Source organism: Schistocerca cancellata, chromosome 2 (genome assembly GCF_023864275.1).
Source record: "Schistocerca cancellata isolate TAMUIC-IGC-003103 chromosome 2, iqSchCanc2.1, whole genome shotgun sequence".
Lineage (NCBI taxonomy): Eukaryota > Metazoa > Arthropoda > Insecta > Orthoptera > Acrididae > Schistocerca > Schistocerca cancellata.
The window spans coordinates 518,038,583-518,062,996 of NC_064627.1; the positions used below are offsets into that span (position 1 = coordinate 518,038,583).

Genomic DNA, 24,414 nt, shown 5'->3' on the forward strand with positions numbered 1-24,414 from the left:
AAGTTGCCGCCCCTCGTACATCACTTGTCGTTTAACAACATCTTTGCCTCTGTACTTCCGCCTCGACTGACATCTCTGCCCAACCTCTTTGCCTTTACAAATGTCTGCTTGTGTCTGTGTATGGGTGGATGGATGGATGTGTGTGTGTGTGTGTGTGTGTGTGTGTGTGTGTGTGTGTGTGTGCGCGCGCGCGCGATACCTGTCCTTTTTCCCCCCTAAGGTAAGTCTTTCCGCTCCCGGGATTGGAATGACTCCTTACCCTCTCCCTTAAAACCCACATCCTTTCGTCTTTCCCTCTCCTTCCCTCTTTCCTGACGAAGCAACCGTTTGTTGCGAAAGCTTGAATTTTGTGTGTTTGTTTGTGTGTCTATCGACCTGCCAGCACTTTCGTTTGGTAAGTCACATCATCTTTGTTTTTAAATTTTGGTGTGTACATGATTAGTCACAACTAAAGCACTTTTATTCGACATGTACATGTTCACTTACAAGTCAGTGGAATACATAAATTTCACATGGTTTAGACCATGCCCCAATTAATTTACGAGTTGCAACGTAGTTGCAATAAGGTTCTTCAGTGATCCAAGATTTATTTATTTCATTATAAATCCAGTCACAGGCCACAAATATTTATAAATCAGGTTATTAATTTCAGTCAACAGTGACCAGGTCTGAAGATGCTCATCCATGACTAAAGTTAATAACACTAGTCAACAGCCATTTTGCATCTGGGATGCGATACATCAACTAGTATGTATTTTGGTGTGTGGAATCTGAATATACCTTCCAAAATGTTCTAGCACGTACTATTTTTGAGTTTTTAAAGGGTTTTTTATTTTTTGTATTCAGTTATTTCGCTTTTTTATGTTCTTCTGTTTTGATGTTTAATTACTTGTTTTTGATTTGCAGAGGAGAGCTAGAAGATCTACAAATCACCAGTAAATGGTTGGTGTGGTAATCCAGTGAAGTGAATGAGATCCTCAGTGAATTGTTGCCTATAAAAGATAGTGCAAACTTTTTGTGTTTAAAACTTAACAATATGACAAATGGCAACTAGTAAATGTCATTGCTGTCTAAACCATACTGACAACTTTTGTTAGTGTGTGGGAAATTCATTCCAAAAGCCTAAAGAAACCAGTCACTCATTTGGTTAAGGAGGCATATAAATTGTATTTTGATTGTCCTGTTGGTAATCAAAATGAAATTTTGCACCATCCAAATATATCTTCAGTGCATTTGCCTGCGCCCACGATGAGGTGTTGCCTGTTCCTGACTGTAACTTGAAAGCCTCAGAACCAGATACTACGTCAAGTGAATCAGAAAGTATTGAGCATATAGAAGAGTACTGCCCTCAATATCATGACACTTCACCTCAGCTCTTTAATCAAAAGGAATGGAACGATTTGGTTCGTGATCTAAACTTTCGAAACAGGAAGCTGAACTCTTGGGGTCGAGACTGCAACAACGGAACCTTCTAGCTCCAGGAACAAAAATTTCAGATCAAAAGGTGCTTCCCTCGCTCAGTATTTCGATAAGCAGAATTCAATGTTTATAGGTAGAGATGTCAATGGTCTGATGACGCAGCTAGGTGTACAACATAGTTCACAGTAGGGAGTACATGCGGAAAAAGAAAAAAAAAAAAATTCCCGGATTTTTCCCGGTTAAAAATACTCTTGCTCCTGGGTGAAAACACACTTTTTCCGTGTTAAGTGACAGTATATTTTCCCTCGAAACTGCAAAACTTATCAATCCTTTGAATGGTTATGGTTTTATACACGGGCGTAGAATTTCCCAGCACTTTAGAAAACGAAACTCAAGGAAAAAGACACATTTTGGAAATATCTTTGATGTGCACCAACAAGTACACTGCATATTTTCGTATTTCGAAAGTATACATTGGAATTCCACCCAACACTGCATGTTACTTTTTGAATCATTGAAATCGAGATTGTGATGCACTTTTGTATGCCAGTCATAGCTCATGTCACGTGATCTCGCCAGCCGATGACAGTGGATATTCAGAGCATAGGACACGTGATGTAGTCAGCCAAAAGCAACATCACTGTTAAGTAGCACATACACACAAACAGGGAAAGTTAATAGTTTAAATTAATAAAGATAGTGTTGCTACAAGAAAAGCAAAGTTTTCACACATAATATTGGCCTCTAAGGTTAATAAGCTGCAAGAGAAGATAAGCTTTTGCATACAATCTTGATCTTTCCTTTGCGTGTTACATTTTAAGATATTTCACACAAATGTGCCAGTAAAATTTTTAATAATGTCATAAATGTCTGATCTTCAGGGTTCGAAATTATTCTAAATGGCTCATCATCAAAGAGTTGACTTTTAAATGAGAGTCAAACACTCTGCACATGGTACATTCTCACACATAGTTCAACTTATGTAAAAGGATACTTTGAAAGTAATGCTTTTCAAACTACCATTCGCAATATTTTCCCACGACTTGTTAGAAACAGGTTCGTTTCTGCAGTTGCCAGAGAGTGACACTGCACTTGTGCAGCTACCATGACGTAGGAAGCCCGTATATACGTACATGTAAAACATTGAAAGATCATACATTATGTCATAAAAGAAACAAGACTACAGAGGATACTCCAAGAGCATCGGAATTTCGTGAACCATATTAAAATGTGCACATTTGAAGTGCATACTTAAAATGCACATTCGTATGTCCAGATTCCCAATGAAGTAGACCTCGACCTGATATTAAGCTTTTCAGTGTGGTTTTCGGGATATAGATTTTCTTGGAGCACCAGTACTGTATTATATTATGTTTGGTTCTTTATTATGGCATAGTGCCATACATGCTAGAAGATGAAAATGTGCGCCTGAAACGCAGCGAACAGTTGAAACTAGCCAGTACTGCGGAATTAAACATTTTGTTTCAAATACATTTACTGCCTCTATGGAAAACGTTAATAAAAGTAAAATTTCTTTAGCAAACAGACAAAAATAACTTCATTGTTCTGCAAGGCGATTAATGCTTGACTGTCCAAAAAGTGGAAATAAAATAAAATCTGAAACTAATAACATATTTTAGCCTTCTGTAATTATGTGAATGTATTTTAATTCACTTGATAGATCCCGGCTACAGACATTATTTTTGTTTTCATTTGACGTGAAAGTAAACGAAGGGGAAACAGCAAAATCACTAAATGTAAACACAGGTCACGTGGAGACTACCCACTATAACTCAGACTACTCTGAGCATCAGCCCCAGATCTACAATATTTGCTAACCGGGTCAATACTAAAAAATCAAATTTTCAAAAATATATTCATCTTGTAGCACACATCTTTCTGAAAAGTCTAAAACATAAAACATATGTGTTTGAGGAAATGTAGGACATGTTATTTGGTCTTAAGCGTGCCAAAGTGCAGTGCCATGCCTCTTCATACAACATTCTTCCATCGCAAGTCACTGTTTTGCTCTATGGACTTGAAACGTGGATGCCATCAAACTACATTCAGGACAGTGGAAACTGAAATGTCCTGTGGTGCCTCTCCTGTTCCTAGTTGGCTGGTTTGACAGCATGTTTTTTTTTTTTTTTTTTTTTTTTTTTTTTTTTTTTTTTTTTTTTTTTTTTAAGGTCTCGCTATTAATAGCGAATGGAATTTTTTGTAATCGGGAGAACAAGAACTCTTCAGAAAAATTTCACTCTTTATTGCCTATTAGCTTATAACTTGCTGTTTTGTGTGACATAAAATTAAATAAACGATACATAAAACCAATGAAGACAAGAGACAAGCAAGAAAGTGCACATTTCTTCAATACTTAGCTCCTAGCATTTTTTTCTCTCTAATCTTGCTACAGCTTTACATGGCATGCTTTCCTTTCAGCGAAAGAATCTATTACCTCGCCAAAGTTCGTCAACGTCAAACGTTTTGCTACATGAAAAATCAAAATGTCGTTATCTAATACTGAAAAAGCTGTTAATACAAATAATACCCAAGACTGGTGTGGTTCCTCGATCTGATTATGTCTATTTTGTAACTGTCTTCTAGATAAAACAAAATAGGCCTTTCTAATATTGCAGCAATTTTGTAACACACCAAATAAACGAGACTGTTTTGGCACAAATGGTCATTTTTATAATACGGCAGAATATAATTCACAAAGTACCAATATCATATGCCCATAAGGCCTACTACAAGCAAAAAGCTTTATGTTACGAAATAGTTTCACATTTCATTCATACGCACCAGTTTCTCAAGCATGAGATTGAAAAGTAGTATTCTGAAATTTTTATATAAATTTGGTATTGTCTTACTCTCCATTATTTGTGTGATGTCCCCATTTCTTCTCCTTCCTCGTTCTAACAAACAATCTTGTCATCATCAATTCTGTAGCTAATCCTGCCATTGTCAAAATTTGTTCACCGATTAACTTCCCTAACCCTGCCAGAATCACAGGTTTAGTTATCCCGTGATTATTCTCCAGTTAGGCGTTATTACATTTTCATACAACACATTTTCTGCATTACTTCCAGAATAAAACTTAAGCGGCTGCTAGCCGGGGACTGTACAACTACGGGTCCTTACTAGCGTAGCGATCTGGCCCAAAATTTTCTTTTAAAATTTCGTGTTCTTGGATACACCAAGAAGATAATACCTAATCTTTCTCACCTGTTATTCTTGATAGTTGTTTGTTTCCATTCTGGTAGTCTGAATCCATGGACTTCACTAGTAATTATAACAATACTGATCATTCGCAAGCACAATCAACCACATAATCAAACAGCGATTGGCATTCATCTGTTCGGCTTTACTCCGCTTAGCTTATTTAGTCCCGTCCCCTTTTGTCTGCGGAAAGTTTATTTCTAGATGCGATGAGGATTCTCCTAACAGAGACATCACGTACACTATGCACACATTCAAAAATCAACTTATGATTCATTCAGAAATCAAATTAAAGTGTGTTCAAAAATGTTCAAAAACCAACAGGGATGGATTTCAAAATCATATGAACAATCAACAGACCAACGTGTGCTGGATGCTAGGCACTTTGTGAAACAAGTTTTTTTCCCTCAAGAATATGAATTTGGCGCCCCCTTTTCCCGGTAGCATCTAGCTGCTTGCTGCGACTGCTTGCACAGCCAACAGCCACATTCCTGTAGCCAGAAGTGGGAGAATCTACTACTCAAACGCGACTCAACTGCGCATGCGCATGAGCCAACTTGTAACTGCTAAAACGAATCTAATGTAAACAGTTGTGACTTCACACTCATCGGAGGCAATTTGTTGTTATGAAGCACTGCATGGTCTTCCTAAAGCCTTTCACACATTTTGCTGTTTGCAGATGCTTGCATGAGCACTGTGTGTCGTCGTCGTATACGGCGCATTTCATTTGCAATTAAACTTATTTTCATTTTTTTCCTCTCGTTTATCTTTTATTGTTGAAGTATTATTCTGCAGTAGTGGGATACAGTAATATCCTTTGTTAGAGCATCAGTTCTTACCAGTCAAAATTAAAAAAGTTTAACAGAAAACTCCCAGATGAAAAAATTCCTGGGTTTTTCCCGCTTCTCCCGGTTGTCCCCGGGTCGTATACACCCTGCATAGGAGTGATGACTATTTATTGACTCCAGTAAAACAAGCTTGAAAGCAGCACTACTGGCAACGCATTTCCATCGGTACTTTTGGCTTACACAGTAGATATGAAAGAAACTTATGAAACCTTGGCTTTGCTGCTAGAGGCAACCAAATATAAGGATCATGAATGGCAGATCTGCTGTGATTTAAAAGTTGTTGCACTCCTTACAGGTTTACAGGCTGGATTCATGAAATACTGCTGCCTTTTGTGCCTTTGCGACAGCCGTGACACCAAGAACCACTATACAGTCAAGGAATGGCCTATACAGAAGTCATATGTTCCTGGAAACGTAAATGTGAACAATACCCCATTGGTTGAGCCTGATAAAATCATTTTGCCTCCCCCTCACATCAAGTTGGGCCTTATCAAGAACTTTGTAAAATCTCTGGATAAAGGAGGTGAGGCCTTAAATCACTTAAAAGAAAAGTTTCCCAAATTAAGTAAGGCAAAGCCGAAAGAGGTTATATTTGTTAGACCACAAATAAGAAAATTTCTGAAAGATCCAACCTTTGATAACAAACTCGCAGATATCCAATTAGCTGCTTGGTCTTCTTTTAAAGAGATTGAGAATGGCTTTTTGGGTAACAGAAAAGACAAAAACTATGTTACCATTGTGAATGATCTGTTGGACAACTATAAGAACATGGGGTGTAGAATGTCGCTTAAAATTCACTTTTTACATTCTCGCCTTGGTTTCTTCCAGAAAATTTGGGAGCCCTAAGCGATGAGCATGGTGAACGCTTTCACCAAGACATTCTTACCATGGAACACCGTTACCAAGGCCATTGGAACCCTTAGATGGTCGGTGACTACTGGTGGGGCCTTGTTAGGGAGAGTGATGAAATGGCAAACAAAAGAAGAGCTCCGTTGTTGCATTTTTCAAAAATAAAAGATGATTAAAGGTGAAAATATCTTCTGAACTAATTTGGACCTCTTATTGGCATCATACTCATATAAACATACAACATAGTATTGATTTCAAATGTGCTGAATGCGTATTTTTGTTTGACTTAATTGTGTCAATTTTTGCTATTACCATTTTTTATTCTGCTGTGTATTTACAAAATGTGATGTCATAGAGAAAAACTGATTTTACCAGTGTATTCATCATCCCAAAATTAGTAAATCCACCCATTTACAAACCTGATGCAGAAAAAAAGTTTAAATTTGTTGACTAGTGTAATCTGATCAGTAAGACAGATTGCTACTCACCGTAAGGATGAAACGTTGAGTTCCAGACAGGCACAACGAAAAGACTGTTACACACGGAGCTTTCCATCAAAGCCTTCTTCAGAACAGAAAGGAAAACCAACCCCCCCCCCCCCACACACACACACACACTTAGGCACACCTCACATACACATGATCGCTATCTCCAGCCAGACTGTGGGGGAAGGGGAAATGGAACAGAAAACAAGAGGAGCAGAGAGGGGAAAAGGCTGGTGGGTGCATTAGCAGAGAGTGGCACACTGTGGGTGAGGGACGTTAATTGGGAAGCATTGATCGAAGGGATGGCAGTTGTCAAAATGCAGATACTGTTGCTGTTTTTTTTATATTAATATTGGATGACTACTAACCAACTGTCCACCAGGGCAAATGGCTCCACCGAACTGTGACCAAGAGCAAAGTGGACCACCCTGTGGCATAACATGCAGCTGAATGTAACATGCTTGCTATAAATGCTTCACAACCCAGGCCATCTGGCTTCTCTCCTCCACCACCAGCTTTTCTCAACTGTGCGCATGGGAGTTACCCTTACAACACGTTCTCTGCTCCCAAAATTATCCCAGTATCATCCTACGATAAAGTACTTTCCATGCACCCTCCATCCTATGGTTTCCACACTGTCTGTGCTATCAGCTCTTCCCAATTCATATCCCTTCACCCTCACAATGAGCTGCTCTCTGCCAACTCAACCACCAGTCTTTGCCCCTATCTGCTCCTCTCCTTTCCACTCATTGTTCCTCCCCCATAGCCTCCCAACGGTGTTCCTGGTCAGCCTTTTCCTGCCACCGTGTAGTCCCTGCACACTCCACGAGACAGCGGTGGCTCTTCCCCCTCTACTAATGCCTTGCTATCCTCCTCCTCCTCTGCTCCTCTCTGGATTGCTGCTTTCATTCAATACAACAGTTGCAGTCTGGCCAGAGTGGCTGCATATAGCAGCTGTGTGTGTGAGGTGTGCCTGCTTGTGCAAAGGTGTGTGTGTGTGTGTGTGTGTGTGTGTGTGTGTGTGTGTGTGTGTGTTTTCCTTTGTTTTCTGAACAAGGATTTGGCTGAAAGCTCAGTGTGTAACAATCTTTTGGCTGTTTCTGTCTGCAACTCAATATGTCACCTTTATGGTTAATAGCAATCTATCCCTTTCATAACTGTTGATATTACAACCTGAACTTTCCATTCTTTAATCTGATTAATAAACATCTGTGGTATGTGACTTTATTTATTTACGTTATTGTTATTATTATTATCATCATTATCATAACAATAATAAAATTACTGTACTTCTATATGTAATAACGAGCTGCCTAAAACATAATGAAGGTTTGCAATTGAAACATCCTTGTACAAAAGTTGTTCATGAAACATTTGTTGTTGTAACAATGCATGAAAACATCTGTTCTCCAGCAGCATCCTTATCTTAAATAACTAAAACTTTTAAAAATCAGTATAATATAAAGTGAGATCTAAATTTGCTGAATATTCCAAATAACCAACAACTTACTGTCTTCCTGTGTTCTGAGTTCATTTCATCTGAAGAGCTGTCTTCCATCATGTTATTCGAGTCATCCACTTCAGAGTCACTATCTTCTCCATCTGTTAACCGTTCACCTATACTGTCAGTGTTTTCCATTTAACCTGCAAAGTAATCACAAAATACTCATCACACTAAAGATCCATGTAACTGTTGCATATCATTGTGCATTTTCAATGAAATTTTACTATTTTTATTCAGAGATGAAATAGGTGGCTTCTGTGTAGCATAGAATGAAATACTCTACAATGAAATGGTTACTGAAAACAATGACTTAAAAGTCTGAAAAAGGACTATTCAAATTATGTTATGTAGTCTTCCACAGCACACTGCAAAGACCTATTCAAAATGTTATCTACAACTTTCTTTGTGCTGGTGGCTTGAGCTCATCATGTTGGAGGTTTGTCAACTATTGTTGATTATCACAGAAACAATATGTGAAACTAGAAGGCTTTCCATACAGATTAAGTAAAATGAATCCATAACTAAAGATGTGAATCATGTCTGAGTTATACTTTATAATGCATTGCCACAGACATCCACAGTTCAGGATGGGAAAGGAAATTCAGAGCCAAGTCGGAAACATTTTTACTTGAGTCTCTTTTAAGCATACATTGGTTCATAGTTGTGCTAATGCCTTCTGAAATTTTCTGAGTATCTACATTGATAATATGCAAATTATAGTTAAGTGTCTGGCAGAGAGAGAGTATATTCATGAAAAGATAATAGGTACACAATTTTAATTACGAGTGTGTGTGTTTCTGCACTCATTTTTCTGTTTCATCTGTTCCAGCTACAACTGTGTATACAGTATCTTGGTAAAGTGATTTTAATAAAGGATGAAGTGTTGGGGAGAGGTGGTATGTGCATGTCTGTTGAAAGTTGCATTGTAGCTACAATGCAACTGTGTATGTAATTTGTTATGCCTAAGTTATTTATTCCCTTCAGAAATGTGTTGACCATACATAATTATCACTATATGAAAACAAAATACATAGTGAGTTAGCTTAATAGTTAAGGCACTGACACTCATTCAATTTGCAATTACGTCATCCAAATTTTGGTTTCCTGTAGGTTCCCTAAATCTAATAAAGCAAATTTTGATCTATATAAGTATGGTCGTCAAACAACAAACAGAAATATATACATAAAAACTCTAATTTTATTCAGATAATACAGTATAGCCCCAGGTAAATAGAATTAATGCATGATATGATTAGCTGCAGGAATAAATAATTGAGTGAGATGAATTACATACAAAGGAAATTTACAGAATTTTTGACAGCTTTATTTGTGGACCTGACAACATTCTGGAAATTCTCAATCAACTCTAATATGAGACTCTTACAAGAAACTGCATCTTGTGGTTATGAAAAGCACTCTTGAAATATCATGAAGCGGTCTTCATGAAGGATGGAACGAATATATTACTCTGTGCCATAATAGACTGTGCCTGAAAACAATTCTTAAATAGCTTAGGGAGCATACAGAAGTGTATAGTTACTTTCTTATGTAACATCCTTGAATGACTCAGGAAAGGAACTACAGCACAGATATATGTCCTAAACAGTATCCTTGCCTGTGCAGTATGAATGTATTTCCAGTTCATAATCTGTCTCCATTTACTGGTTTCTGTACTGCAATTATCATCAGCCATTAGATACTCACTGGTGGCCAAAGACCACCTCCAAAATTTCCCATGCACATCCATAAAGCTCTAGCAGGATTTACTCATCATCCATTAGGCCATTAACTCTGACTTTTCTTAACTGACCCAATACAGCAAAGAACTTCAATGGTCCATCTACCATCCATGTTTGTTTCTACATATCCTGCACTACCTAGTTTATTTTCATTACAGTAGTGCTTCTGCCTTACATTCCAGTCCCTTCCTTAGTCCACTTGTTTGTTTTCTTGTTTCTGATAGTAATTCCCAACAAGTATGTCTCTACTGCTAGTCTCCACAGTTTTTGAATTATTTTTGCCTTAAGAGCCCATGTCTTATTGTTACAAGTCAAAAATGGTACTGATTGTAAGCATTCCTTTCCATACTCTGGAAGCTTCATTTTGAAACACCCTTTTTAGCTAACAAAATGCCTCCAAATCATTTTTACTTGACAGCACATTGTTATTTTCATATGCTCTAAACAGAAAAACTTTCTTTTCGGTATGTTGTTTATATGTGTCTTGCTCTTACTGTAATTGAATTACAGGATTACTTTCAAACTTGCCCTATTCAGATCTCTTCTTACTTGTTTATGGTTATCTGGACTACAAGCAAATCATTCCCCATAATCAGCAAAATAAAGGTGGTTTATATAATTAAATTAACTCTATCCATTTTCGTAATATAGAATCTCCTTCTCTTATTTCTCTTCAAATTTTGAATTCTCTCTGTCCTAATGAAATCTAGTGGAAGCTGTAGCACTGACACTGACACACACACACACACACACACACACACACACACACACACACACACACAAACAAATTGATGAGCCAAAACATTATGACCAAATTCTTAATAGCATGACTGTCTGTCCACCTTAGGAACGCAGTGGCATCAATTCTGTGTGGTGTGAACTTGACAAATCCTTCTTAGGCAGATATGTGGCACCAGATGTCTACACAAAGGTCACACAATTCCTGTAAATTACAGGCTTGTGGTTCGTCTGCACAGACCTTGTGGCCGATGACATCCCAGAAGTGCTTCCTCCGGTTCAGATCATGTGAATCTGGTAGCCAAAACACCAATGTAAAATCATCATCATAATCCTCAAACCACTGTAGCTTGATTATGACCTTGTGACATAGACAGTTGTCCTGCAGGAAGATGCCAGATGCCATAGCAATTGAGGAAGACAAAGCATGAAGGGCTGTAGGTGGTTCACAATAACACAAATCTGTTCACAGATGTCATGGTGCCTTTGGTTATTACCAAAGGTCCCATGGAAAACCAGGTGAATGTCTTGAATGTCCCCCATGGCATAACACTGTCCCCACAAGCTTGCATCTATGACACAGTGCATATTTTGAGCAGCCATTCACTTGTATGACAGGGTAACCAGAAAGAAACCTGGTCTAACAAGAAATGTCATTCATCTTTCCAGGAGACATTTTTCCATTGATTCTGATCCAATCTCAATGATCTTGTACTCATTATAATTGTAACTGATGTTGTCACTGGGTCAACACAGGGACATGTGCAGTGCAGCTCCTTTTTCAACAATGTGCATTGGATGGTGTTTTCTAAAACACTTGTGCCTGCATCAGGTTGTACTCTGACATAAGATCTGCCACCTAGCCTGCATTACAGAGTGGATAAGCCTCCAACTCTGCATTCATTGATGAGACATAGATGTTCAACACCTTGTTGCTTGCTTGATTTCTCAGTCCTTCAACAACTTTTCACACGTGCTTGCGGCAACAGCACATTAACAGTCTACCAGCTTCGTCCTTTCTGAGATGGTCATTCACAGGCATCAGCCATAATAATCTCCCTCCTATAAAAACCACTTACATCAGTGGATTTCCCCATTTGTGACCCCATACTGTTGCTAGAATGATTCCCCCTTTGTCTCTTCTCCACTTATATACTTTCCGTATCGCATCATGTGTTTCAACACAACCAGGCAGTATTTAGACATTTGGTGGACAGTGATAATGATAAGTTGGATTATCAGTGAATGTTCTTCAATATGCTAATGTAGTTGAATCAGTACCTTGTTTCACAATGGCTGAAAGTACATATTTTGTTGAAAATTTATGAATACAAGACTCATTGCTCTACTCTGTAAATTCGTTCACATCTTGCAATTGGTCCATATGCTATATCCAAACTAATGCCTTTTCTATATGGTTTGTGATATTTAGCGAATGATAGGATAATAATGTTGTTTTTCCCATTTCTTACAAAGAATAAATAATTTTGCAAGTTTCTTCTGTATAACTTTTGCTCCACCTCACATCATTACTAACAAAATACTAATGCCCTCAGGTGCCTTTCCTCTCTTCCTACATCCACTGGCTTTATACACCTAATCTGCAATTACTTCTGGAATCTCATTATTATGTACCTGTGGTTTAGAATCATCTCCTGAACCATACAAACATGAAAAGAAGTCATGGTATGCCTGTAAAATTTTCTCTGTGTTGTTAGTTACTGTCACATGCCACCTCATCTACCTAATAAATGTTAGTTTTGTTTTCTTCATAATTTTATTGTTCTGAATAGTTTATGGCTTTTAGCAAAGACAAACTGTTGTAGCCAATTTTCACTGTTTCTCTTCACAGCCTCTCAAACAAATTTATATAATTTCATTTAATTCAGCATGTTTGATTATGTTTCTATTACAATTCACTTGATACTCATGTCATTCGTTCTGCAAGAAATATGTATGCAGGATCTCGTCTGATACTTAGTGGAATCATAAACAGAAGGTCGGTGAGTGAAAAATATATCGCCAAAATAAACTGTGCTCTTAAAGAACAATGTGATCGTCTTGGGGCAATTTTTATAGACCCAAATAAATTCCTATGTGAAAACTCACTAGCAGGATGGCTTGCATTTAAATAGACTGGGGTCTGTAACGTTCAGCAAAATGTTTGCAGATGTCTGCAAAATCATTAGATGCAAGGGAAACTAATATGGCCTGAAGGGGGTGAAAAATCATACACTCCAGCTGGGAAAGAGAAATATAAGCACCACACAAAAAAAGACAATACTAAAGAATTTGCCCCAGAATACAGCTCACAACATGTAAACCAACAAAAGAAAAATTACATAAAAGTACTTCATCAAAATATTCAATACTTTGGTAACAAAAAATTAGAAGCAGAAGTACTCCTGAGTGAAGTAAGAGCAGACATGTTATGCATAAGTGAACATGGACTAACTGAAAGTAAAATACATAATGTTGCAATAAAGGACTACAAACTAGCTAGTTACTTCTGCAGATCTAAATATAAGGGTGGTGGCGTTTGTATATATATTAAAACAGGTACTCTATCAAAGAATGTAAACAGTGAAGCTGCTACATTACCCATAGCTAGAGAAAAAGACTTTGAAGTTACTGGTATAGTGGCAGAGGATTTTAGAGTGTTTTGTGTGTACAGGTCACATGTGGCAATATTAGCATCTTTCTAAAAAAAAATTGCTTGCTTACTGAGAATGAATATGAGGAGAAATCTTATTATATGTGGAGACTTCAACATTGACATGGGAAAAGACACAAAAATAAGACAGGATTTTGAAGAATTGTTAATACAGTGTAACATGAAAGTGACAATAACTGCACCAACAAGAGTGACTTCACAAAGTGAGACAGCTATTGACACCATAATTACTAATATGTGTAACTACGAGTCACATGTAGTTCAGACAAAAATATCTGATCATCATGGACAACTAATCAGCTTTTTCAGAAGTAATGACACAGTATCAGAACCAAAACAAACAACCAAAGAAATTAGGATCATCAGTGAACAAAATATTAACATCTTTAGAAGAATGTTAAGTAAGGAAACCTGGAATGAAACCCTACAGGCCCAGAGTGTAAATGAAAAATATGATGCATTTATTTCAACAATTAAGTACCATTTTAATGTAGCATTTCCCAAAGTAAAGAGACAAGAAAGGCAGCAAGATCAAACACAGTGGATTACCAGTGAAATACTAGAACAGCGAAGGAAGCTTCAAGATGTGAGATGGATGGGTGAAGCTGAAAACTATAAAATGTTAAAAAAGAAGTATAGAAAAACAATAAGAGAAGCCAAAGCAAGAGCAATTGACACCACTATAGCGAACTCAAAAAACAAGGCAAAGGCAGCTTGGAATGCAATCAATGCTGAAAGAAAGGAAAAAGATGGGTCAAACAAAGAAGAAGGTATTAGGTCAATTAAAATAGACAACACAGTGGTCACAGATGGTATGGAAATACCAAAATACTGAATAATAACTATATCAGAGTAGTACAAAACTTAAAATTGGAAAGAAATAGTCAAAAACAGAAGGGTATTAAGGTACCAAAAAGATCATGCAGTACTATGTTCTTAAGACCAGTCACGGAAGATGAACTGCGGAAAACTATACAGAAACTGAAGTCCAAGAAATCAGCTGGTGATGATGAAATATCAAATCATGTAATAAAGCTGGTATGTGAGGAGATAATAACACCACTGCTGAACACAGCAAACTGTTCTTTCAGAGATGCAATTTTTCCAGAAAAACTGAAGACAACAAAGGTAGTGCCAGCGTACAAGAAAAGGTGTAAGGATGATTCCAACAACTACAGACCAGTTTCACTGATATCAGGTTTCTCAAAAATCCTAGAAATGCTTATGTATACCAGATTAGTTAACTATTTGGACAAACATAACATTCTCATACCCTCACAACATGGTTTCAGAAAGGGTAAATCTACAGAATCAGCAATTGTCAGTCTAACAGAATACATTTTACAGTCCTTAGATGAGAAAAAGGTTGTCTCTGCAATGTTTCTGGATCTTTCAAAGGCATTTGACACCATTGACCATGAAATGCTGATACAAAAATTAAGCAACTATGGCATTCGGGGGCAACCAGGTGAATGGATAAAATCGTACTTGTGCAACCGCAAGCAGTATGTGTCATTAGGAAACTCATACCAATCGGAAACCAAATTCATCAAATATGGAGTGCCGCAGGGTTCGGTAATGGGGCCATTGTTATTTAATGTATTTGTTAATGATATAGGTGTTGAGGAGGAAGAAAAGAAAATATTGTATGCTGATGACATGACAATATTAAATAGTGAGCAAAATATGGAACAGCTTGAGAGAAGAGCATACATATCTGCAAATGTCACAGCTTAATGGCTGTTGGAAAATGAACTGGTTATAAATCTAAAAAAGACTATGTATGCAGTGTTTAAAAACAAGGAAAAGGCTGTAGACATGGATTTAGAGGTTGATGGAACAAGGCTGGAAGAAGTAGAATCTGCTAGATTCTTAGGTATTCTTGTGGATAATGAACTGAAATGGAAAAAACATATTAATAATGTCTGCAAGAAACTGAGCTCTGTCATATTCTTAATGATGCAGCTATCACAGTATTCAGACAAGAACCTTCTGTGTACAGTGTATCATGGACTTTTCGAACCATACTTACAGTATGGAGTGACTGTGTGGGGAAACTCAAACAAACAAGAGACAAAACGAGTGTTCACATTACAAAAAAAAGCAATTAGGACCATTTTAAGAAGAAAGACCTCTGAAACGTGCAGAAACTGTTTCAAGAATTTAGGTATCTTAACTTTTTCATCGTTGTATATATACAAAACAATAATGTACATCACAAAAGGTAGTGAGGACTGGATTACAAATGCTAGTGTACACACCCACAATACAAGAAGGAAGAATGAAGTACGGAGCATACCCCACCGACTGGCAATGATAGAAAAAGGACCCCAGTACTCTGGTATCAGACTACTAAGAAGTCTGCCCAAAAACCTGCAAGATAGTGTACTTCACAATGAGTTTCCAAAGAAACTTAAAGACTATCTCATTGAAAAAGAGTTTTATAGTGTTGCAGAATACTTATGCCATTAAATTTGTATATATTGTTACTCATTATCAGTGATGTAAAAATGTAAGCTAAAGGTATGGAAAAATAAGTGATAAAGAATGTTAATACTTTGACATATCCTATATTACACGTACATTTACTGTACACAATGTAATATTACAGGATCAAAATAAATTCAATTCAATTCTCTTTAATGGTGCCCTCAATCCATTTGAAATTTTCTTTTCTTATGCTTGATTCATATCTGCAACATCACTTGCTGTTATCCTAAGTACCTTGTTAAATACTTGTTTCTTTTGTCTATTGCTGCATAATCTACATGTTCTACAATGCCATTATTTTTGCTTAATTTAATCTGGTACAGCTCCCTATTCTTAGATAATCTATGTTAAATAACTGTTCCTTTTGTATATATATTTATATCAAATTTTTCTAAGATGTTAACCCTGCTGTGCAGTTTGATTTGGTGTACCTCTTACTCTTACTCCGCAATTCTGACTTCTTGCAGGACGAGGCTGTATCTTTCTAACTTTGTATCTATTTTTACTCAAGATCTTACGAGGCTATAATCAGTCACAATTCCAAAGTGATTTAAGACAGTCACATTGTGTGCAACCTTTATCATCAGATAAATTATAAGCAATTTTAGTTTTAATTTTATTTGTTCCTTGTCAGTTCAATTTTGCACTTCATTTTTTCTGGAAGAATGATTTATGGTCTATGTTGTTGTTTCTCTCAGCTAATTCCACTAATTATGACAATCAACAGTGCTCGTACTGGGGTCAAAGCTTCCCACTGAAGAATTTTGTGTTTTGTTGTATAAATTGCTGCCATTTATCGGTTTCTGTACATCTCTTGAAAGGCCTTCTATATCCTCATCAAAATAGGAGCACATTGGTGATCAGACTTTGAATATTCCTGTGAAATATGTTTTGCTGACTTCTAAAGCTTGATATTCTGCCAGAGATTCTTTCTCCATCCATAATACTGTTTCTAATCTTTTTTTGCAATAAAGCAAACATCTGAGTTTCCTACCTTAATTAAAAGCACAAAAGACTTTAATTTACTAGACAATGGAACTGCAAGCAGCAAATAGGTAATCAAAAAGTATGTTAGTTACTGTTTCTCAGCAAATTTCATTCAGATTCAACACACACACACACACACACACACACACACACACACACACACACACACAAAAGAGCAAAATAGAGAGAGAGAGAGAGAGAGAGAGAGAGAGAGAGAGAGAGAGAGAGAGAGAGAAAGTGTGGAATACCACAAATACAGTGGGCTTATAATAGAGAAATAATGTTTTCCTTTAATCCTTTCATCATCATATGATAGTTTTCATGATGGAATGAGCTGCATACTGTCATCAAAACAAAGGGAATACCTTTCCAGAGGACACTCTTTGTCGGAAAGGAACAGGCATCATTTCTTTGTCATGACTGCTGTTCATTACTGCAGTGAAGGAAGACAGGTACCAATGTGGAAGGCACAGTGTTATGTACTCATTCCCTGCAACAAGCCACATGCAGGTGAAGCAGAGTGAAAAACTTACTGACTTTTAACACACATATTGATTATTGTAGTGGTGTTAACTCAAGCAAGTCTGTTAATGTGCTTTTATTATAAAAACCAACACTGGTCAAGATGATGATGGCACACAACCTCGTGAAAATTAGTACTCAATGTTCAGATGGACTAAAAACTGAAGATTGAATAAAACAAAGCCTACTGCAGCACAGCTTATGTCAGAACTCAACACAATATATAACGAAACAAAAATAATTTGCAAAGCACTGTTAGACATCTGCCGAACAACTGACAGACCACCACTAATTCTCTTAAAAGTCATACTGTGGAGGTTACCTACATCAATAAGTGCAATTTACAGATAAGGGGAAAAAAAACATATGTACCACACTGTCATGATATTACTAAATGAAGAGGTGGCACTGTCATGGCAGTGTTTGTGGTTTTATGGTAGTGTTTGACTTATTTGTTATTAGACGGCTAGTTTGTGCTGATATCTTTGGGCAGGCTTTTATGAACATGGGGAACTTCAACACATTCTCTAGATCTCGAACTGACTGAGCTTGGAACATTAGTGAGAATCTGCACATAAAAAGATCATCTATTGGAGATTTTAGCTACTGTCATTACTGACAAAACTATGTGATGCTTTCTATGGTAAGTGGTAGGTACAAAATTCATCGGGAGAGAATATCGGGAGAGAATTACAAGTTCTGTGCATTATGAGGCATAATGTGGTTTAAAATTTGATTAATGATGATTGGTTTTCATTCAAATTTTATATACTTTTTCACAAAGATGCGACATTAGCACCTGGAGTTGCTGTATTCTCTTCCAATAGAAGAAAAATAATTATCAAGCAATTTGTAAAATATACTTGATTGGTTGGTTTAAGAGAGGGGAGAAGGGAGCAAACTAAGAGGTAATCGGTCCTGTGTTTCTAATAAAACAATGCCAAAAGTGTGAGAATAAAACAGACGAGACATATAACACAAAAAGGAAAGAAAGGAAAAACCACAAGAACGAAGGAAAGGCAACGAACACTAAAAGGAACAAAAGAGGACAAGAAAACAACAGAGATGCTAGAAACAGAAGACAGTAAAACAAGAAAGCAGATTACAGTGGCTGGCCGACCATGACAATAAAAAGGAAAAGCCAGCCATTCTGCTACACATCAAAACCTCCACCCTAGTGCTTTTAGGGTGGGGACAAAGGACATGCGCTAAAACTTAGATCAAATTATAAAACCCACCCTCACGAATAAAACATAAAACTAAATCAGCCAATGAAGTGTTGTCATATAAAATGAGCGACAGTGAATCCAGTAACCCAAGATATCGTCGCTTGGCAGTCAAAGTCGGACAGTGCACAAAAATATAGGCCACTGTCAACTGGGCGCTGCACCGACACTGAGGCGGGTCTTCATGGTGCAAGAGGTAACCGTGGGTCGCCCAGGTGTGGCCAATGCAAAGCCGGCAGAGGGCAACTGATTCCCTGCGAGAAGCCCGCAAGGAAGACTTCCACAATTTCGAAGTCTCCTTAATGACACGCAGTTTGTTGTGCATACTGTTATGCCATTCTGTCTCCCAAAGCTGAAAAACCCTGTGGCGTAAGTCAGAACGCAGGTTAAGTTCAGAGATGTCCATCTCCAGAAGCGGGGCCAGCCTGTTGGCAAGTTCGTTGCCTGGGATGCTGACGTGTCCTGGGGTCCACACAAACACCACTGAACGACAAGACCGGTCCAGGTCATAGATGGACTCCTGGACGGACGCCACCAAAGGATGGGAGGGGTAGCACTGTAGGCTGCTCAAGGAGCCAGTACACAGAAGAAACGATTCCTCGGGGCATGAAGGAATATACTGAAGTGCGCGAGATATGGCCACCAGCTCTGCAGTGAATACAAAGCAGCCATCGGGCAAGGAATGCTGTTCCATACGGCCTCTGTGGACAAAGGCGAAGCTAACACTACCATCAGCCATCGAGCTGTCTGTGTAAACCACTTCAGAGCCCCTGAACACTTCAAGAAACGAGAGGAAGTGACAGCGGAGAGCCGCAGGGTTAACAGAGTCCTTAGGGCCACACGAAAGGTCCAGGCAAAGCTTCGGCCTACAGCTACACCACAGAGGTGTACGTGAATGGACCTCCAGGAGAGGTGGTGAAGGGAAGGACTTCAGTTCAGACAGAAGCGATCACATGCGAACTGCAAACATTAGCCCTGACCTGGGCCACCTATGCAGGAGGTGAATCGGCGTGTTTGGGAAAAGACGACGGTAATTAGGATGTTCAGGAGAGCTACAAATGTGTGCAACATAACTGGCGAGCAGTTGTGCAAGTCTGATCTTCAATGGAGGGACTCCAGCCTCCACCAGTACGCTTGTCATCAGACTCATCCTAAAAGCTCCAATCATTAGTTGAACTTCGCAATGGTGCAATGGGTCGAGCAAACGCAATGCTGAGGGTGCCGCCGAACCATAAATCACACTCCCATACTCAAGGCGGATTGAACAAGGGCTCAGTAGAGCTGCAGCAGCGTTGAGTGATCTGCACCCCAGTTGGTGTTGCTCAGGCAGCGGAGGGCATTGAGGTGCTGCCAACACTTCCGTTTAAACTGACCAAGATGAGGAAACCAAGTCAAACGAGTGTCGAAAACCAGATCTAATAATCGATATGTCTACACTACAGTGAGTGGACCGTCATTAAGGTAAAGTACTGGTTCCAGATTAACGGTACGATGTCGACAGAAATGCATGACACATGTCTTCATGGCGAAAAACTGGAAGCCATGGGCTAGAGCCCATGACTGCACCTTGTGGATGGCTCCCCGTAGGCTATGCTCAGCAACAATAGTACTAGAGCAGCAGTATGAAATGCAGAAGTCGTCTGCACACAGAGAAGGTGAGATGGAGGACCCGACAGCTGCTGCTATACTGTTAATGGCCACTAAAAATAGAGAGACACTCAATACAGAGCCCTGTGGGAATACATTCTCCTGGATATGGATGGAACTACGGGAGGCACCAATTTGGACACAGACAGTATGGAGCGACAGGAAGTTTTGGTTAAAAATCGGGAGCGGGCCCCCAAGACCCTGCTGATACAATTTGGCGAGGATATGACGTTGCCAGGTCGTGTCGTATGATTTACGTATGTCAAGAAAGACGGCAACCAGGTGTTGGCGTCTGGAAAAGGCTGTTCGGATGGCAGACTTGAGGGACACAAGATTATCAGTGGTAGAGCGACCCTGGAAAAAGCCGCCCTGACATGGAGCCAGTAGGCCATGTGACTCCAGGACCCAACCCAACCGCCGACACCCATATGTTCCAGCAGCTTACAATGAATATTGGTGAGGTTGGTGGGCCGATAGCTATCCACATAAAGCGGGTTTTTACCGGGTTTGAGCACTGGAATGATGGTGCTCTCATGCCATTGTGACGGAAAGACGCCATCGCACCAGATCCGGTTCAAGATGACGTGGGTATATCGCTTGCAGTCAGATGAGAGATGTCTAATCACCTGGCTGTGGATCCGATCTGGCCCAGGAACTGTGTCGGGGCAATGTGCAAGGGCACTGAGGAGCTCCCACTCTGTAAATAGGGTGTTAAGGATTCACTGTGGTGTATAGTGAATGAGAGGACTTCCACTTCCAGTCGCTGTTTGAGAATGTGAAAGGCTGGAGGATAATTTTCCAATGCAAAGGTTCGAGCAAAGTGCTCGGCAATCGGGAACACCTGTTGGGGTCTGGTATCCGAAAAGACGCGTGATCTTTGCCCAGACTTGGTAAGGTGACATATGGCACCCAATGGTTGAGACGTATCTCTCCCAACACTCCTGCTTCCGTCGTCTGATAAGATGGTGAACACAGGCACGGAGTCATTTAAAGGCTATGAGGTGCTCCAGGGAAAGATACTGCTTATGCCGCTGCAGAGCTCGCCGACGCTCCTTAAATGCTTCAATGACGTCTGGCGACCACCAAGTGACTGCCTTACGCTGGGGGCACCCAAAAGAGCGAAAGATCGCGTTTTCTGTCGCAGAAACAATTGTTGTAGACACTTCTTGCTCCAACCATCACATTGATGGCAGCATGTGGGGGAGATTCCATGGTGACAGCAGAGGTGAAAGTTTCCCAGTCCGCCTTGTTTAAAGCCCATCTGGGCAGGCGTCCATGAGCCTGACGCCAGGGCAGTGACAGAAAAATGGGGAAGTGGTCACTACCACACAGGTTGTCATGTGCTCTCCAGTGGATAGGTGGGAAAAGTCCTGGGCTGCAAATTGATATATCAATGTCCAAGTAACTACCATGAGCCACACTGAAATGTGTGGTGGCCCCAGTATTTAAGAGGCAGAGGTCGAACTGAGACAGTAAAGTTTCGACATCTCTGGCTCGGCCCGTAAGCACGGTGCCACCCCACACGGGGTTACGGGAGTTAAAATCTCCCAAAAGTATGAAAGGTTTAGGGAGTTCATCAATTAGTGCAGCTAATACATTCAGGGGTACTGCACCATCTGGAGGAAGATATACTTGCAGACAATTATTTCCTGTGTCGAACTTATTCTGACAGCCACAGCTTCAATAGGGGTTTGAAGGGGCACAGTGTCACTACAGACTGAGTTTAGGACATAAACGCAAACTCCACCTGACACTCGATTATAGTCGCTACGGTTCCTGTAATACCCCTTATAGCTGCGGAGGGCAGGGGTCAGCACCGCCGGGAACCAGGTTTCCTGGAGGGCAATGCAGAGAGCAGGTGTAAAGCTTAACAGTTGCTGTAGCTCAGCCAGGCAGTGGAAAAAAACCACCGCAATTCCACTGGAGGATCACGTCATCGTGAGACTGGGAAGGCATGCAACATTCAATGAGACAGTTTATGCCTCAGGGTCACCTGCTGCGACTGACTTATTGCCTGAGCAGTCTATAGCCATTGTGTCTGAGGGTCTGGCGAGATCTAGGTCCTCAGTGGACGCCAGAATCTCTAGCCCATTCTCAGACGCAGAGGTTGTAGGTAGTGGTAGTGTGGGTGCCACCGCAATTTCCTTGGTCTTAGGGGTCTTCTTTTTGGATTTCTCTCACTGCTCCTTGTGTTTCCCTGTCTGGAAGGACTTCAATGGCTCAGTCTCCGGGACTGAGGATGAATGTGAAGTCTTATGACCAGCTGCTTTTGAGCTCTTTAGCCACTGGCAGGTGTCATCTTTCCCACTAGCAGAAACCTGGGAAGGGAGTGACCCAAGGGCATCTTTCCTAGCAAGAGAAGCCAAAGAAGACGTACGCTTCTCCAGCTTAGAAGTGGGGACGGACATCCCCAATGGTTGGAGGGGGGGGGGGGTGTTGCTCCCGAAGTAGGTGGTGCGGGAGCAAGAGGGAGGGAAATTCCCCACATCATCAAGGGGGCAGTTTGGTCTTCCGGCTCTGAGAGGTGACTGGGGTTGGCGGAGCTGATGGTGCCAGAACTGTTGTAGCAGCGGCGTAAGATGATGTCATACATAAGGGTGCAGGTGTTCAAATTTTCTCTTAGCCTCAGTGTAGGTCAGTTGGTCCAGGGTGTTGTACTCCATGATTTTCTTTCTTTCTGGAGACTTCTGCAGTCTGGCGAGCAAGGCGAATGGTGCTTTCCACAGTTGACATAGATGGGAGGCGGGGCACATGGAGTATTTGGATGCGATGGGCGTCTGTAATCTCGACATGTAATGCCAGAAGTATAGTGGGAAGACATATGGCTGAACATCCAGTACTTAAAGCATCGCATCGGGGGAGGGATATAGGGCTTTACATCACAGCGGTGGACCATCACCTTGACCTTCTCGGGCAATGTATCACCCTCGAAGGCCAAGATGAAAGCACTGGTGGCAACCTGATGATCCCTGGACCCTGGTGACCACGCCGGACGAAATGTACACCTTGCTGCTCAAAAATGGCGTGCACCTCATCGTCTGACTGCAAAAGAATGCCCCTGTGAAATATGATACACTGGACCATATTTAAGCTCTTATGGGGTGTGATGGTTACAGAAACATTCCCCAGCTTGTCACAAGCGAAAAACGTCCATGACTGGGCAGAGAATGCTGTTTTGATCAAGACTGGCCCAAAAGATCTCATTTTGGACAATCCCTCCACCTCCCCACACTTGTCCTCTAAGTGCTCAACAAAAAACTGAGGATTCATCGTCATGAAAGATTCCCCATCAGCTCTCGAACATACAAGATAACGGGGTGAATAAGATCCCCTGCCATCCTTAGCCTGATATTCCTCCCATGGTGTGGCCAGGGAGGGAAACGATTTGGGGTTGTACTTATGTGCGCTGTATTGAGCTCTTGAACGCTTAGAGACTGCTGGTGTTTTACCACCAGCAAGAGATGGTGGACTATGCTTCATCGCGTGTCATCTGCCCTGATGCCACCCACTCCGACCAGGGGCCCTCCCCATGGGTGCCACATAGCCGCAGCAAAGGCCACCTGGCAGGATGGCCATTGCCCGGGAGTCTCGATGACTCATGGGGATGGGCATCTAGCCCTTGGCACATGTGGGGAGTTAACAGTGCAGGCATCAGCAGAGCGATCCCTGTGAGGTCAGGGGGCTACAACCAACACGGTACATGGCAGCCTCACTACAACGGACTGGGTAACGTCCTGGATATCAGGTGCAAAGAAGTACACAGTCATCGTCAACACAGAAAGTGACACTGCATAGTGCCTGGTGGTAAACGCACCCAGGAAGGTGTCCACGACCAAGAGATGGAGAATGTGCAGGACTGAAATGTGACGACGAGAAAATGGGCTACAGATCTCAATGCACGATGGACACAATGCACAATGTAAGGCGCCCTCCCCCAATTGGCTCGCTCTTCGGGAAAATTTTGAAGACTGGAGGTCAAACCCTACATGGGACTATCACAGAAAGGCCGAAACATGTGAAACTCCTTTTAGTCTCCTACGACAGGCAGGAATACCTCAGGCCTATTC

At 40.3% G+C, this 24,414-nt stretch overlaps 1 protein-coding gene across 7 annotated transcripts in view; it reads right to left on the reverse strand.

Annotated features, from left to right (window-relative positions):
* LOC126162070 (uncharacterized) overlaps positions 1–24,414 on the reverse strand; it is a 51,588-nt gene that overhangs the window by 11,394 nt on the left and 15,780 nt on the right. For 6 of the 7 annotated variants that reach the window (XM_049918335.1, XM_049918337.1, XM_049918336.1 and 3 more), the window contains exon 2: positions 8,331–8,464. In XM_049918335.1, coding sequence (XP_049774292.1) covers positions 8,331–8,459 — 129 coding nt within the window. In that variant the 5' untranslated portion in view covers positions 8,460–8,464. Of the gene's footprint in view, positions 1–8,330; positions 8,465–17,317; positions 17,443–24,414 lie in introns of all 7 variants that reach the window. The other variant, XR_007535016.1, reaches the window with a different exon arrangement.